This window comes from Crinia signifera, chromosome 1 (assembly GCF_055691185.1).
Source record: "Crinia signifera chromosome 1, ASM5569118v1, whole genome shotgun sequence".
NCBI classification, from domain to species: domain Eukaryota; kingdom Metazoa; phylum Chordata; class Amphibia; order Anura; family Myobatrachidae; genus Crinia; species Crinia signifera.
Genome location: NC_139217.1, coordinates 226,772,091 through 226,785,230, shown reverse-complemented (window position 1 = coordinate 226,785,230; position 13,140 = coordinate 226,772,091). Strand labels below are relative to the sequence as shown.

At 40.7% G+C, this 13,140-nt stretch overlaps 1 protein-coding gene across 1 annotated transcript in view; it reads left to right on the top strand.

Annotated features, from left to right (window-relative positions):
• ZFR2 (zinc finger RNA binding protein 2) overlaps positions 1-12,831 on the top strand; it is a 94,657-nt gene extending 81,826 nt beyond the window's left edge. The window contains exons 14-18 of the mRNA XM_083179350.1: positions 3,674-3,765; positions 7,270-7,365; positions 8,985-9,096; positions 11,136-11,233; positions 11,334-12,831. Of these exons, the coding sequence (XP_083035476.1) occupies positions 3,674-3,765; positions 7,270-7,365; positions 8,985-9,096; positions 11,136-11,233; positions 11,334-11,552 (617 nt within the window). The 3' untranslated portion in view covers positions 11,553-12,831. The remainder of the gene's footprint in view (positions 1-3,673; positions 3,766-7,269; positions 7,366-8,984; positions 9,097-11,135; positions 11,234-11,333) is intronic.
• Positions 12,832-13,140: the final 309 nt, after the last annotated feature.

Sequence of the window (13,140 nt, the reverse complement as noted above, 5' to 3'; positions counted from 1 at the left end):
ACGGATGCCAGTCTCAGAGACTGGGGAGCCGTGATACAGGGAGTCCGCCTGCAAGGCCGTTGGTCTCCGATGGAATCCATGCTGCATATAAACAACCTCGAACTGAGGGCTGTTCACTATGCCCTATTACAGGCGGAGCCTATGCTGCAGGGCAGGGCGGTACAAGTCCAGTCGGACAATGCAACTACGGTTGCCTACATCAACCGCCAAGGAGGGACAAGGAGCATGCCCTGTATGAGGGAAACCACCAGTATATTCTCCTGGGCGGAACGCCGTGTAAAAGCCCTGTCGGCCATCTTTATACCAGGAGTCGACAACTGGGAGGTGGATTTCCTCAGTCGTCACGATCTCCACCCCGGGGAGTGGAGACTTCACCCTCAGGTGTTCCAGGACCTGGTAGATCTTTGGGGGCTCCCTCAGATCGACCTTATGGCCTCACGGTTGAACCACAAGCTGGACAGGTACTGTGCCCGGACCAGGGATCCAGGGGCAACAGCAGTAGATGCCCTGACTTGGACGTGGGATTTTCAGCTGGTGTACCTGTTCCCACCGCTCTCGTTGCTGGCACGGGTGCTAAAGGGGATTCGACACCAGAGAGTAGAAGCCATTCTAGTGGCTCCAGACTGGCCTCGAAGGGCCTGGTACGGGGACATTCAGGCCATGCAGGTAGAAGACCCGTTGCGTCTTCCTCTAAGAAAAGATCTTCTCCTCCAGGGACCGTTTGTCTTTCAGGACTTAACCGCGGCTGCGTTTAACGGCCTGGAGGTTAAGCGGCAGATATTAGGCCTCAAGGGACTACATCCCTCTGTCATTACAACCATGATGCGTGCCAGGAAACCAGTCACGGCTTCTCACTACCATGTGATATGGAAGAAGTACATAGCCTGGTGTGAGAAAAATGCTTTGCCACCAGCAGTATTTCGTCTTAACAATCTGTTAAGATTCCTTCAAGCCGGTTTGGACTTGGGCCTCCGGTTGGGGTCCTTGAAGGTACAGATCTCGGCTCTGTGAGTATTTTTTCAGAAGAAACTGGCGCTGTTGCCGGAGGTCCACACCTTCCTGCAAGGGATGCTGAGGATTCAGCCTCCCTTTGTAACACCCACCGCGCCTTGGGACTTGGATGTGGTCCTCACCTTCCTTAAGTCCTCTTGGTTCGTTCCTTTGGAACAATCGGAGTTGAAACATCTTACTTGGAAGACTGTTGTCCTGCTGGCCTTAGCCAGGCGGGTGTCTGAGCTAGGGGCATTGTCTTGTAAAAGGCCTTACCTGGTATTCCATGAGGATCGGGCAGAGCTCAGGAACAGGCCGCAGTTTCTGCCAAAGGTTGTGTCCGCATTCCATCTGAACCAACCTATTGTGGTTCCTTCCAGCGCGGTACATCCTGATATCCCTCTCTTTGGATGTGGTACATACCCTCAAGGCGTATGTTAAACGTACAGCTAGAATCCGGAAGTCGGATAGTTTGTATTGTATGATGCGCAAAAGAAGGGCTCTCCTGCATCTACAAGGACCATAGCCCGGTGGATTCGATGCACGATACAACAGTCCTATGCATCGGCTGGGTTGTCCCTTCCTCCAGCGTTGAAGGCCCATTCCACAAGATCTGTTGGGACTTCTTGGGCGGCTGCCCGAGGGGTTTCGGCTCTGCAGCTGTGCAGGGCCGCAACTTGGTCAGGGAGTAACACGTTTGTCAAGTTCACAGGTTTGACTCTCTGGCCAGGGAGGATTACCAGTTCAGACAAGCGGTTCTACAGCAGACTCCGCACGTTCCCGCCCGTTCTGGTAGCTTTGGGACCTCCCCATAGTATAACCCAGTATCCCATTGGACGGTAGAGAAAATAGGATTTTGGGAACCTACCGGTAAATCCTTTTCTCGTAGTCCATATGGGATACTGGGAGCCCGCCTCAGTGCGGCTTTCTGCTGTAACGACACTGTTACTAACACGGTTAGGGCTTGTTGCCCTGTTGTCATATATTGACCTTCTTCAAGGATTATGGTGAACTCAGAAGTTGTTATGATTCACCTCTTTGTTGTTTTATGTTTATTATTTTGGTTTGGGTGTGCTGTGAGAATCTCACCACGTTATTGTTCACTTTACCTCCTCACATAGCTCTCCTTCGGCACAGTTTTTCATTAACTGACTAGTGGAGGGAGATAGAGGGGAGGAGCCAGTGCACCCACACTGAAAGCTTTATTGTGCCTGTCTCTCCTGCGGAGGATCTCTATCCCTAAAGTATAACCCAGTATCCCATATGGACTACGAGAAAAGGATTTACCGGTAGGTACCCAAAATCCTATTTATTAGTTTTTCAGAAAGTATTCATGTTTCCTGCCAGAGGTAGCCATACTTGGTAACGGCGAGTTTCTGCTTGTTCAGACTTCAAAAGTGAAACTGAAGAGCCATGAAAATCACAACATTTTTTTGTGAAACTGAAGCGCAATATGAAATCATTCTCCCCAGCTGAGCTATAAAGACTGCCCCAACCTACTTACCAAACTGTGTCTCAAAAATCAGGACCCTATGTGCGCCTGAAATTTGGCTATGCCCCCCACTTTTGCAGCTGTGGGGACATGGCCAGCAGCTCTGAGCTGCTGGCCATGCCCCCAGCCTTTCTTTGTCTGGGAATGTGCACAGTATCTATGCGCTGCTGCTGACGGGGGACTCCCAACTGCACCTGCTGCTGGACTCTGCCAGCCCTGGTGGGACGCAAGACCTTCCCAAAAAATCGGTGGTCCTGTGAGAATCTGGACAGTTGGGGGATGTATGTTAAATGTCTAAGTAAGTGTTGTGCGTTTTTTTTTTTTTTTTTAAATAGTGCAACTCTGGTCTGTGAGGTTGCCAGTGCCTCCTCGGATTTATTACTATAGTGGGTGCCCAACTAACATAAGTACCACATCTTCAGTTTAGGCACTTCTCATTGGTCTGCAAACTCCACACCAGTTATTCATGGAAGGTATGGCAGGATGTGCAGTTGTGCTGCTAATAGAATGAAACCAATAATTCCAAAATGTTTAAATCTGTGCAGTATGGAGGAAAATTGGAGTGGATTGCAAAATAATTGAGACTGTATTTTAAGCAAAATGTACCATGGGTTCTAAAAACTGTAAAACGATGTCTCCTCCATGGCCTGAGAGAATATGAACATAAAAGCCATAGTTTCTGATGATAGTGAAGGTTCTAGATCGCATATATAACATTCTCTAAAATGATATCCGCAGGTTGCTACATACAATTCTTCCACACTTTAGAAGGTTTGATACATCTTTCCATAAAGTCAAAGAAGGGAACAGCTAAAGAACGGATAACGTGCAAAGTACACCTTTTAATTTATATACAATAGTTCATATTTAATTAGCTGTTTATCAACAAGGGTGTACTTTTCCATAATGTGTGAAAATAAATTTTCAAGAGTAACCATCAGGGGTTAATGTGTAGGTAAAACCCATTGGTTCTGCAGTTTACACAGAATTGATCTTCACAAATGTCTATGCGGATAAAATGCTATTTAATTGAACACCCTTTCCCAGTGCTGTGTAGTAATAAACCATGATGGAAGCCCGGTAACTTAATTCATGTACCCCTATGACTGCTTTTATAGATTTGAAATAAAATATAGATTTGCTGTAATTAATTTTTTTCAAGATTTAATGTCTTCGTTTTATGTCTTACAGATGCAGAAATGACACCTGACGAAAGTAACTTGTTAAATGTGGACAAATGTACAAAATCATTGTCTCGCCTCCGGCAGGCTAAATGGTTCCAGGTAATGAACAAAAATTTGCTTTATGTGTAATGTTTGAAGTTAAATAATATGTGAAAAATATATTTTTTACCTAAAGTGGCTCTGTGTGTGATTTTGTATGTGTATCTACATACACGAGTCACATTTATTGACCACCTTCTACATTTAGCATAATCTGTGTTTAGCGTATGAAGTACATAACATGCTGTGCTCTGCCTGGGTGGGTATATAAGCTGTGTGATAGACTGTCTGCAAACATCACTCGTTGCGGTCATGGGTAAAAGGGGCGATTTTTATAGTTTGCGAAAAAGGATTATCAAATTTTGGGCCAAGGGTGGCAGTATTTCTCAAATTTCAGTTTGTGAACGGTTTGCATACTTCTGTGGTAAAGGTTTATTGTGACTTGACAAATGGCATTATTGCAAATAACTGACACGGAAACTGCAGAGCACCACAAGCCATTGGTGTGACTGGTCAAGGTCTGCTGCAAACATGCATCAGGGATGGGCAACACTCTACAGTGGAGCAGCTTACCGTGAGACTGTACCGGTAAACTAACCGTTCAGTGAACTCTGCTGTATTTGGGGCCCTGATGCATATGGATGTGAAGAAGGGTGTATTGGCGGAAAAGGCTTCAGTTTGCATGGCAGTATCTAAATTAAACATCCACTGATTGGCAAAGGGTTCTGCCCTATCAGACGGTTGGGATGTTACGTGAGATACATCAGAGAACAAATACCCTGCAACCATTGTTGGAAGGGAGTGGTCGCAGCATTATCGTGTAGTGAATGTTTACATCGTGATTTCATTATGTCTAAACTAATTAAAAACCTGTTCTTATTAGTTACAACCTTAAAACCTTAGGGATTCAAAAATTATCTGCTTTATGATCTAAAAGGAATAGCATGGTCAATTCATTATATATTTTATTGTTATAGTGGAATGTGTGTGTGTGTGTGTGTGTGTGTGTGTGTGTGTATGTGTGTATAGATATATATATATATATATATATATATATATATATATATATATATATATATATATATATATATATATATATATATATATATATATATATATATATATATATATATATATGAGAGATATAGATATATAGAATCTATCTATATCCCCAATATTCATAAACACGCTACCAGAAATGCAAATATAATAAGGTATACAAGTTAAAACAATCGTTACTTGGCTGCCTGACTACAAAATTCCCAGAGGGTTCAAGGAATAGAGTCCACAAAATGTTTTCCAATAGTGGAAAGGCGCCTATAATACAGAAACACAGTCCATAAGTGATAATTCTTTTTCAATGCTGCAACGAGGATTTCATCCCCAGGGACGTTTTTTATACATCTGATTGTACTATTGACTCTCCATTGAAGGACAAAATAAAAACTAATATTGGATGAAATCCTCGTTGCATCATTGAAAAAGAATTATCACTTATGGACTGTGTTTCTGTATTATAGGCGCCTTTCCACTATTGGAAAACATATATCTATCTATCTATATACAGTTATAATATATAAATAATGGGGTTTTAGATCATGAATTGATCAATGCGTTTAAGCTTCCTGTCCATTGTCAAAGGACCCCATGTAACCTCAAGTCCTGCACTAATAATATAGGGGTAGATTTATTAAGCTCGGTGAAGTGAGTGTCCTACAGTACCTGTCATTTTTTCAAACCAGGCCTGTAACTTCACAAGTAGGAGCTTATTGGCTGGTGATAAAAACCAGACAGTTTATCACTTCACGAGCTTAATAAATCTGCCCTTTAGTCTCTTAAGAACCTGGCAGCTGCTGACACATCATAGCTAAAATGAACATGTGCTTGTTTCCTGGTTTAGAGCTCATCTGCCAACTACCTTATGGCTTTTAAAGGTGAGACAATCACCAACACAACTCCTGATTAGCACTAAGGGGGCAGCTGTCACAGGTTTAAGATAAATGAGCTTACCTGGGGTGCATGAGAAAGCTATGATCACTATATTGAGATATATATTATATCTAGATCTATAGATGGATATCTATATGAATCCAAGGGTCCGGCACTCTGTGTACAAAAAAACTTGTTACGGTGCCCATCCGAAGATAAATATATATATCCAAAGAGGATGTCACTCAAACAATAATGCTCAGAAGCAATAATACACTGACTGCAGTATTTTCAGATCAACGTTTCAGAGTTTAACCCCTTTTTATCAAGACCATTGCATCAATTGTCTAGTACAATTAGGTAACTATGAACTAAAAAAAAAAAGGCTAACCGTACATCGCATCGCATCCCATCCCCTACAAGTGCCAAAATCGCATGGCACAAATGAAGTTCAAAACGCACAGCACACATCACAAAGTGTACGGGCACCTTAATGCGGATGTGCGCGTCTTTGGCGCTTCTGTCACACTTCCAGTTTTTGAGTTGTTCACATTGCGCATGGGCAGTATATGGGAAACGCGTTGTCCCTGGAAAATGTGTTGGGACAGGCTAGTACCAGGATGGGAGACCTCTTGGGAAATATCGATGCCGTAGTCTCAAAGAAATGTTTCCCCCTCACACACCGGCATTCATTTTATCTCCCCTTGTCCACCTCTTTCGTACCCCGTCTCACCTCTTTATCCCTCTGCACTTATACTTCCCCTGTCTCTTCCATCTCTGAATGTCTCTGCCTTGCCTTTTTCACCCCCTCTCTCTCTACCTGGTACGGTCTCTAGCTCAGTCCCAGACACCCTGTCAGACTTCTTTCTCTATTTTTTGCTCTTTCTCTCTAGACAGAACCCTCCTAGATGGAGAGTGATTTTGCTCTAGATATAAACATATGTATGTTTTTTTCTTTCAATTAAGGTTATTAAAGGTTCTCTGGGTTTTCAAGCAACTGAAAAATGCACAAATGTTTCATTTTGCATTGAATCCTTTAAGAAAATCTCAGCAGATCTCTTACACGATACATATTTGTATAGAGGTTTGATCTTGATAAGCAAGTATTGTATGTAATGTAAAAAGAAGTATAGCTGGATTATAATTGGTCCTATGAATGCAGTGTCAATGGTTTAGTTCAGCGGTTCTGAACCGCTGTGGGTCTGACCTTCTCAGCATGGGGTCGGGACTCCATGTTGCTGACCATCAGGCTGATGACTTTTCTAATCTCAGTGATTCAAGGAGTCTGAGACATCTTTTGAATGGTCTGTTATTTTAGACTCCTCCCAACATTTTGTACCTCCACAATGCTGTCTGCTGACTACACATGTGATGACCTTATTACGCAGTCACTTGCTGGGGTCCTGTAATTATTTTTCTTGTCTGATGGGGTCCCAGAGAAAATAGTTTGAGGACCCCTGGTTTAGTTCATGCTCTATTCTGTTAGAAACAAGTTTAGAATTGAACCAAAGACCTTGGTGTTGTGAGGCAATAATGCTGCATTACCAAGTTTGTTTTTTTTTGTATTTTTTCAAGGTTTATTGTGCTTCCATTTTATGTAAATTAATGCTTTCTTTACCACATCTGTCTTTTCAGGCACATGCAGATAGTTTACAATCTTGTGTTCTTATTATCCGCATTTTTCGTGACTTGCGTCATAGAGTACCAACATGGAGAGCTCTCTCTGACTGGGTAAGTAGGAGACCTAAGTTCCCTACTATGTGTAAAAAAAAAAAAAAAAAAAAAATATTTAATTCTTTTTTTGTTTCAAATGTTGACATGTTTTTTTTTTTTTTTTTGGTACTTTTGTATTATCACGGCGCCCATCGCATACCACTAATTAAGGTATGCGATGGGACCCGATTTCAGACTTTCCCCGGGCTGAGTATACAATTTTAACATCACGTCGCATCGCATGCCATTATAATGGCATGCGATGTGACTGGATCATGCCCGATTTGGGCTTATTCCCATGTTAAATGCCCCCCCAGACCCGATTTTTAATTGTATCCCCACCCTGATGGGTAATGAGTATGTTAAATGCCCCCCCATTGTTAACGCCAACCCGAAGCATGGCGAGCGCAGCGGTAAGCGTCCTCCGACCTTTTCATACCCCCACTATCCACGTCGGCGTGGAGTTGATTTTATATAGTGTGGCGAGGGGACGTGGATTACTTAAAATGTATTCCGCATCCCCTCGCGGGGCTCGCCATGCTTCGGGCTCGTATTCAGTGTCCCCTTGCGGGGCTCGCCACACTTCAGGGTCACTGCGCTCGCCACACTATGTAAAATCAACTCCACGCCGACGTGGATAGTGGGGGTATCAAAAGGTTGGAGGACGCATACTGCCGCTCACTTCGGGTTGGCGTTGATAGTGGGGTGGCGTTAACAATGGGGGGCCATTTAACATAGTCATTACCCATCATGGTAGGTGTACAGTCAAAAATCGGGTCTGGGGGGCATTTAACATAGGAATTGGGCATCTGGGTGCTTGTACAACTTAAAATCTGGTCCCATCACATGTGATGCAATTTTTTTGGTTGTACAATGCCCTGCGATGGAAATCTGGGGCGCCGCGATAATACACAAGTACCTTTTTTTTTTATTTATTTTTTTAAATAGTTTAGCTGGGTAAATATTACTTATATAACTGTCTAAATTGAGAGACTAAAAATATAAGATACAGTAATAGCCACTTGTATAATTAAAAAAAACTAATGTATTGCATATGAATGAATTTAAATGGATCTCACTGTACATATGTAAATTCCCAATTCTGCCCAGTACATTCATTTTAGTAGAAATGTTCGAAATCCATCTATTTATGCAATTTTGTTGCATTAAAATGTTTGAAGTTTCTGAATTGAGGTAAATGGTCATATCACTGTACACTTGCATACCTCCCAACACGACCCTCTCCAGGAGAGAGACAATGCTCTGTTTCTGGACATCCTTCTTAATTTGATTGCCTTCACCCGTCCTGACCTAAACAGGTTAAATGGCAATAAAGGTGTTTCAACCCAGGTGATAGTCATCAGAAATTAAGAAGGAAGTCCAGAAACAGAGCATTCTGTCCCTCCTGGAGTGGGTCATGTTGGGAGGTATGTACTTGCCCCTTTTTTCCAGTGTTAAGTGTAGCTTCAGTGATTGTAATCCATAAAGCAACTAGTGTGTAGAATTCTACAAACCTCGTCCGTGACAACACCCCCCCCCCCCTTTTGCTCTCAGGATACAAATGTGAATTTTTATTACTTGTATTCAACTAAAAATATTACTATGCCTGAGTTGTAACCATTTCCTTTGTGTTGTAGGCATTGGAAGTACTAGTAGAAAAGGTCCTGAGTTCTGCCTCCTTACCACTCTCTCCTGCAGATGCGGCACAAAGGGTGTTAGAGTGTATTGCATCTGGAGTCCTCCTTTTGGGTTGGTTTCTTCATGCAGATTCTTTGTAATATTATGTCTGATAATCCTACACGGTTTGTAGATCTAGAAATAAATGAATGTTTTCTGCAGTTAGTTTTAAACTACAAATATAGGCGCTGCTTTCTTTTCATTAATTTAGAAAAAGTAATGAGTGAATTTACATTCATTTATATATGACATGGATAAATGTTGCTGTGTTCTATCTGGTAATAAATAAATAAGCTTGAAGCAAAATATACAGTTATTTATATAGTGCACACATATTCCGCATAGTTTTTCAGAGAATATGTGCACATTCACATCAGTCCCTGCCCCAGTGGAGATTACAATCTATATTCCCTATTGTTGCAAGCCAATTACCCTACCAGTATATTTTTGGATTGTGGGAACAAACTGGAGTACCCGAAGGAAACACAAACACTGTGAGAATATACAAACGCCTCACTGTTAGGGCCATGGTGGGAATCCATCCCATGACCTCTGTGCTGTGTGGCAGTAATGCTAACCATTACACTGTCTGATGCTCTCATGTAGTATAATGATGTGATTACTTTTACCTTATGAAGCTGGTTCAACGACGTTTAGTCGTATACCATCCAGCTGCATTCAGATGTTGCAGATTCAGAGTTCAATGCTCTTAATCCCACTGCATATTCAAGATATCAGTGTTATACACACCCTTACCCTCAACAACCTATGATCCCATGGTATGCCTCTCTATGCTTCCACACGCTAACAGCTTAAATATGCAGTGGGATTAAGTTGGATTGACATCAGAGCTTGCAATATCAGAATGCAGCTAAGGGCACGAAGGGCCTGATTGCAGGACAAATTTGTCCTCCAAAATGGGCAAAACCATGTGCACTGCAGGTGAGCAAACGAACATGTGCAGAGAGAGTGAGTAACTTACCCTGCACAGAGACAAAAGAACTCTGCTATTTTATAGATTCAGACAGATTTGGCAGTGTAAAAATAAAGCAGTTTCAACACACCTCACCCAAATTTAACGCTTTGCAGATGTTACATTTGCCCCACCTGCAGTGCACATGGAATTTTGCCCATTTGAAGAAAAAAATTGCCCTGCGATCAGGTCTGAATTAGGTCCTAAAGCCCCGCACACACGGTGCAATTTCAGCTATTATTGCAAGGGATATGGTTGCTGAGTGACCATATGCCTGTGTGTATGGGGTGACTGATGCCAGGAGTGCGCTCCAGCTTACCAGCACTGGGGTGGTCGCTCGTCATAGCAGCTTCCTCCATCAATCAGCTCTTTGCCTGTGCGTCTCCCCCTGGCAGCGTCTCCTTTCATCAGAGACCTCTCTGGTTGCTGATGAAAACGGGACACTGAGCAATATATTGCTCCGTATGTACAGAGCTTAAGTACTGTTACTTTGAAATCCACAATAAGTGCTGTATTTATAAAAATGGCTACAATTGGATTCTGCTAAATGGCAATTTGCCAACCACCGGGTAGGTGAAAAAAAAATCCAGGTAGTGCTGGCTTTCTGAGAAAATTGCATAACCCCCAGTGAACTAATTACCTCTGGTAATTTACCACAGCTAATTGAATTCCCCCTCATGATTTTAGTTAAATTTTTATGTTTAAAGTAGTGCATTATGTCCATACAATTGTTTTCACTTTGCCAGTAGTTTATGATCTTAAATGGAATGTTGTGAATATTTGTTACTGGAAAGTAATGCCGTTTTTGCTTTCGCTTACGTATATGAAATCAATGTACAATAGTTCAAAATGTGCTTCAAATGATTATATTGGATTATTTGATTGAATGAATAGTATATTATATGTCTAGGCCTGTAATGTATTCATTTCTACAATGCTTCCTTTATATTCATAACTTGTATATTTTAGGAGTATTTTTTTGTTGCATTTTACTTTAGCTTGGCATTTTAATAAACCGAAAAGCAATATTGTATGTTATAAGCATATTAATATCTATCTATCTATCTATCTATCTATCTATCTATCTATCTATCTATCATAGGTATGTAACTATTTATTTTATTGTAACTCTCTTCAGATGGGCCAGGTCTGAAGGATCCCTGTGAGAAGGAATCCAGTGATATTTTTGAATCTATGACCAAGCAAGAACGAGAGGACATCACAACTAGTGCTCAGGTACTTGGCATAAATTCCTATAGTCCTCTTACTATGTAAATCATACTAAAACACTGCACAGGGATGACAGAAATAAATAACAAATATTCTTCCTCTACAGCATGCAGTCAGGCTGATTACCTTCCGGAAGATCCACAAGATATTGGGTATGGAACCTATACGCACTGGAAGAAACAGGCAGAATAAGAAGCGTCCGCATGATAAAGATACTGATAAAGATACTGATAAAGATACTGATAAAAATACTGATAAAGATACTGATAAAGAAGTGGGAGGAGCGGAAAAGAAGGTTAAGACAGAGGATGCACAAATCGTTTAACCAAATGACCTATGATTTCTGACACGTATTACACACCTGTAAATAAAGCCTTCAACAGAATTTGACAATGGATAGTTGTGTTCAGACTTCTTGTTTGCAGCTTATATCCACATTTATCAAAGTAAATATACAGACATTAAACTGCAGTTTTCTTTTTAGTATGTGACTGCACAGGGGAATCATGTATGAACCACATGTGTTCCTCTTGCTTTGTCATTCATTTAAAAGAAAGCTGCTGCATCTCTGCACCTATTTCTCCAATCGGTAATACGCATAGCCTAAATTTAACTAAATTTATATACAGTAGTAAGCTATAAACCATGTTCTGCAGTCTCCAGTGACTGAGCGTGATGATGTATCCAGACTTGGATCTGTAGTACACCTAGCTAATACCACTGCAATCTATACACAAATATTTAACAATTTTAAAATTTTCAGTTCAAAATTAATTTCCTTTTTGTAAATGGAAACTTTTGAACCTTTTTTCTGAAGTGTCAGCTTGTGTTTTTTTTTTTTTTTTTTTTATTAAAATGATTATAGGGGCCAGAGTAGAAATGTATATACTGTTAGAAGGGTAGTGTCAGACAGGTATTTGAGAACACTTGTTGTTGATACCAGAATAACAATGGATTGAAAGGGTACAGCATGTAACATTCACTTTGATTTCATGGGCCAGATGTTTTAAGCTTCAAAAAGTGGTAAAGTGGAGAGTGATAAACAGCCAATCAGCTCCTACCTCATTTTTTAATCCCAGGCATGTAACATGGCAGGAGCTGATTGGCTAGTTGTTTATCACTCTCTATTTTATCACTTTTTGAAGCTTGATGCATCTAGCCAGGTAGTTTGTTCCCTTTTCCAAGTATGAATGTAACATTTGGAGCTTGTGCACTGAGGTTGTGGCACTCAGTCAGCAAATGTTCTAAAAACATTATACTCCTTCCTTTCAACCCACATGTGCATCTATTCTAAGTTTGCAGTACATATGTTATATGACCGCATGTAGATGTTTAACAGTAAGGCAGACAGAAGTACACAAATTTTGACAGATCATTTGCAAATGTATACACAGACAAGCTTGTAGCACACATGACCGATCGTTTAATCTTTTCAAGCAGATGTTAGTTTTACATATAAGCATAGATTTGAGTTTTTATCCTGTGATTTAGTAGTTTATACTGTTAAAAAAAATTGTTTTGTGCTTTTGAATTGTTTTACTTTTCATAATGTTCTGTACATTTGTTCTAGTTTGTCATAAAAGTATTAAAGTTAAAATGCTTAATATCCTGTCTTTTTCAGGGATATCCTATGTGACATTTGGCATGTTTGCAAATGTTGAGTTTAAATTTGTTTTACTTTGCTAAAATGCACCTAAATTTGGATTTCTACTACATTGGTTCCTACAGCCACCTATATTTCCTCATTCGTAATATAAATAAACAAGTGTAAACAAAACATATATTACATTGTTAAAGAGCATACTCATTGCATTAAAGATTTTTATGCTTTTATACACAGAAGCTCAAGCATATTCCACACAATTTGGTAATTGGGTCTATTTTGAACATAAATGTGCGGATTATGAATGGTT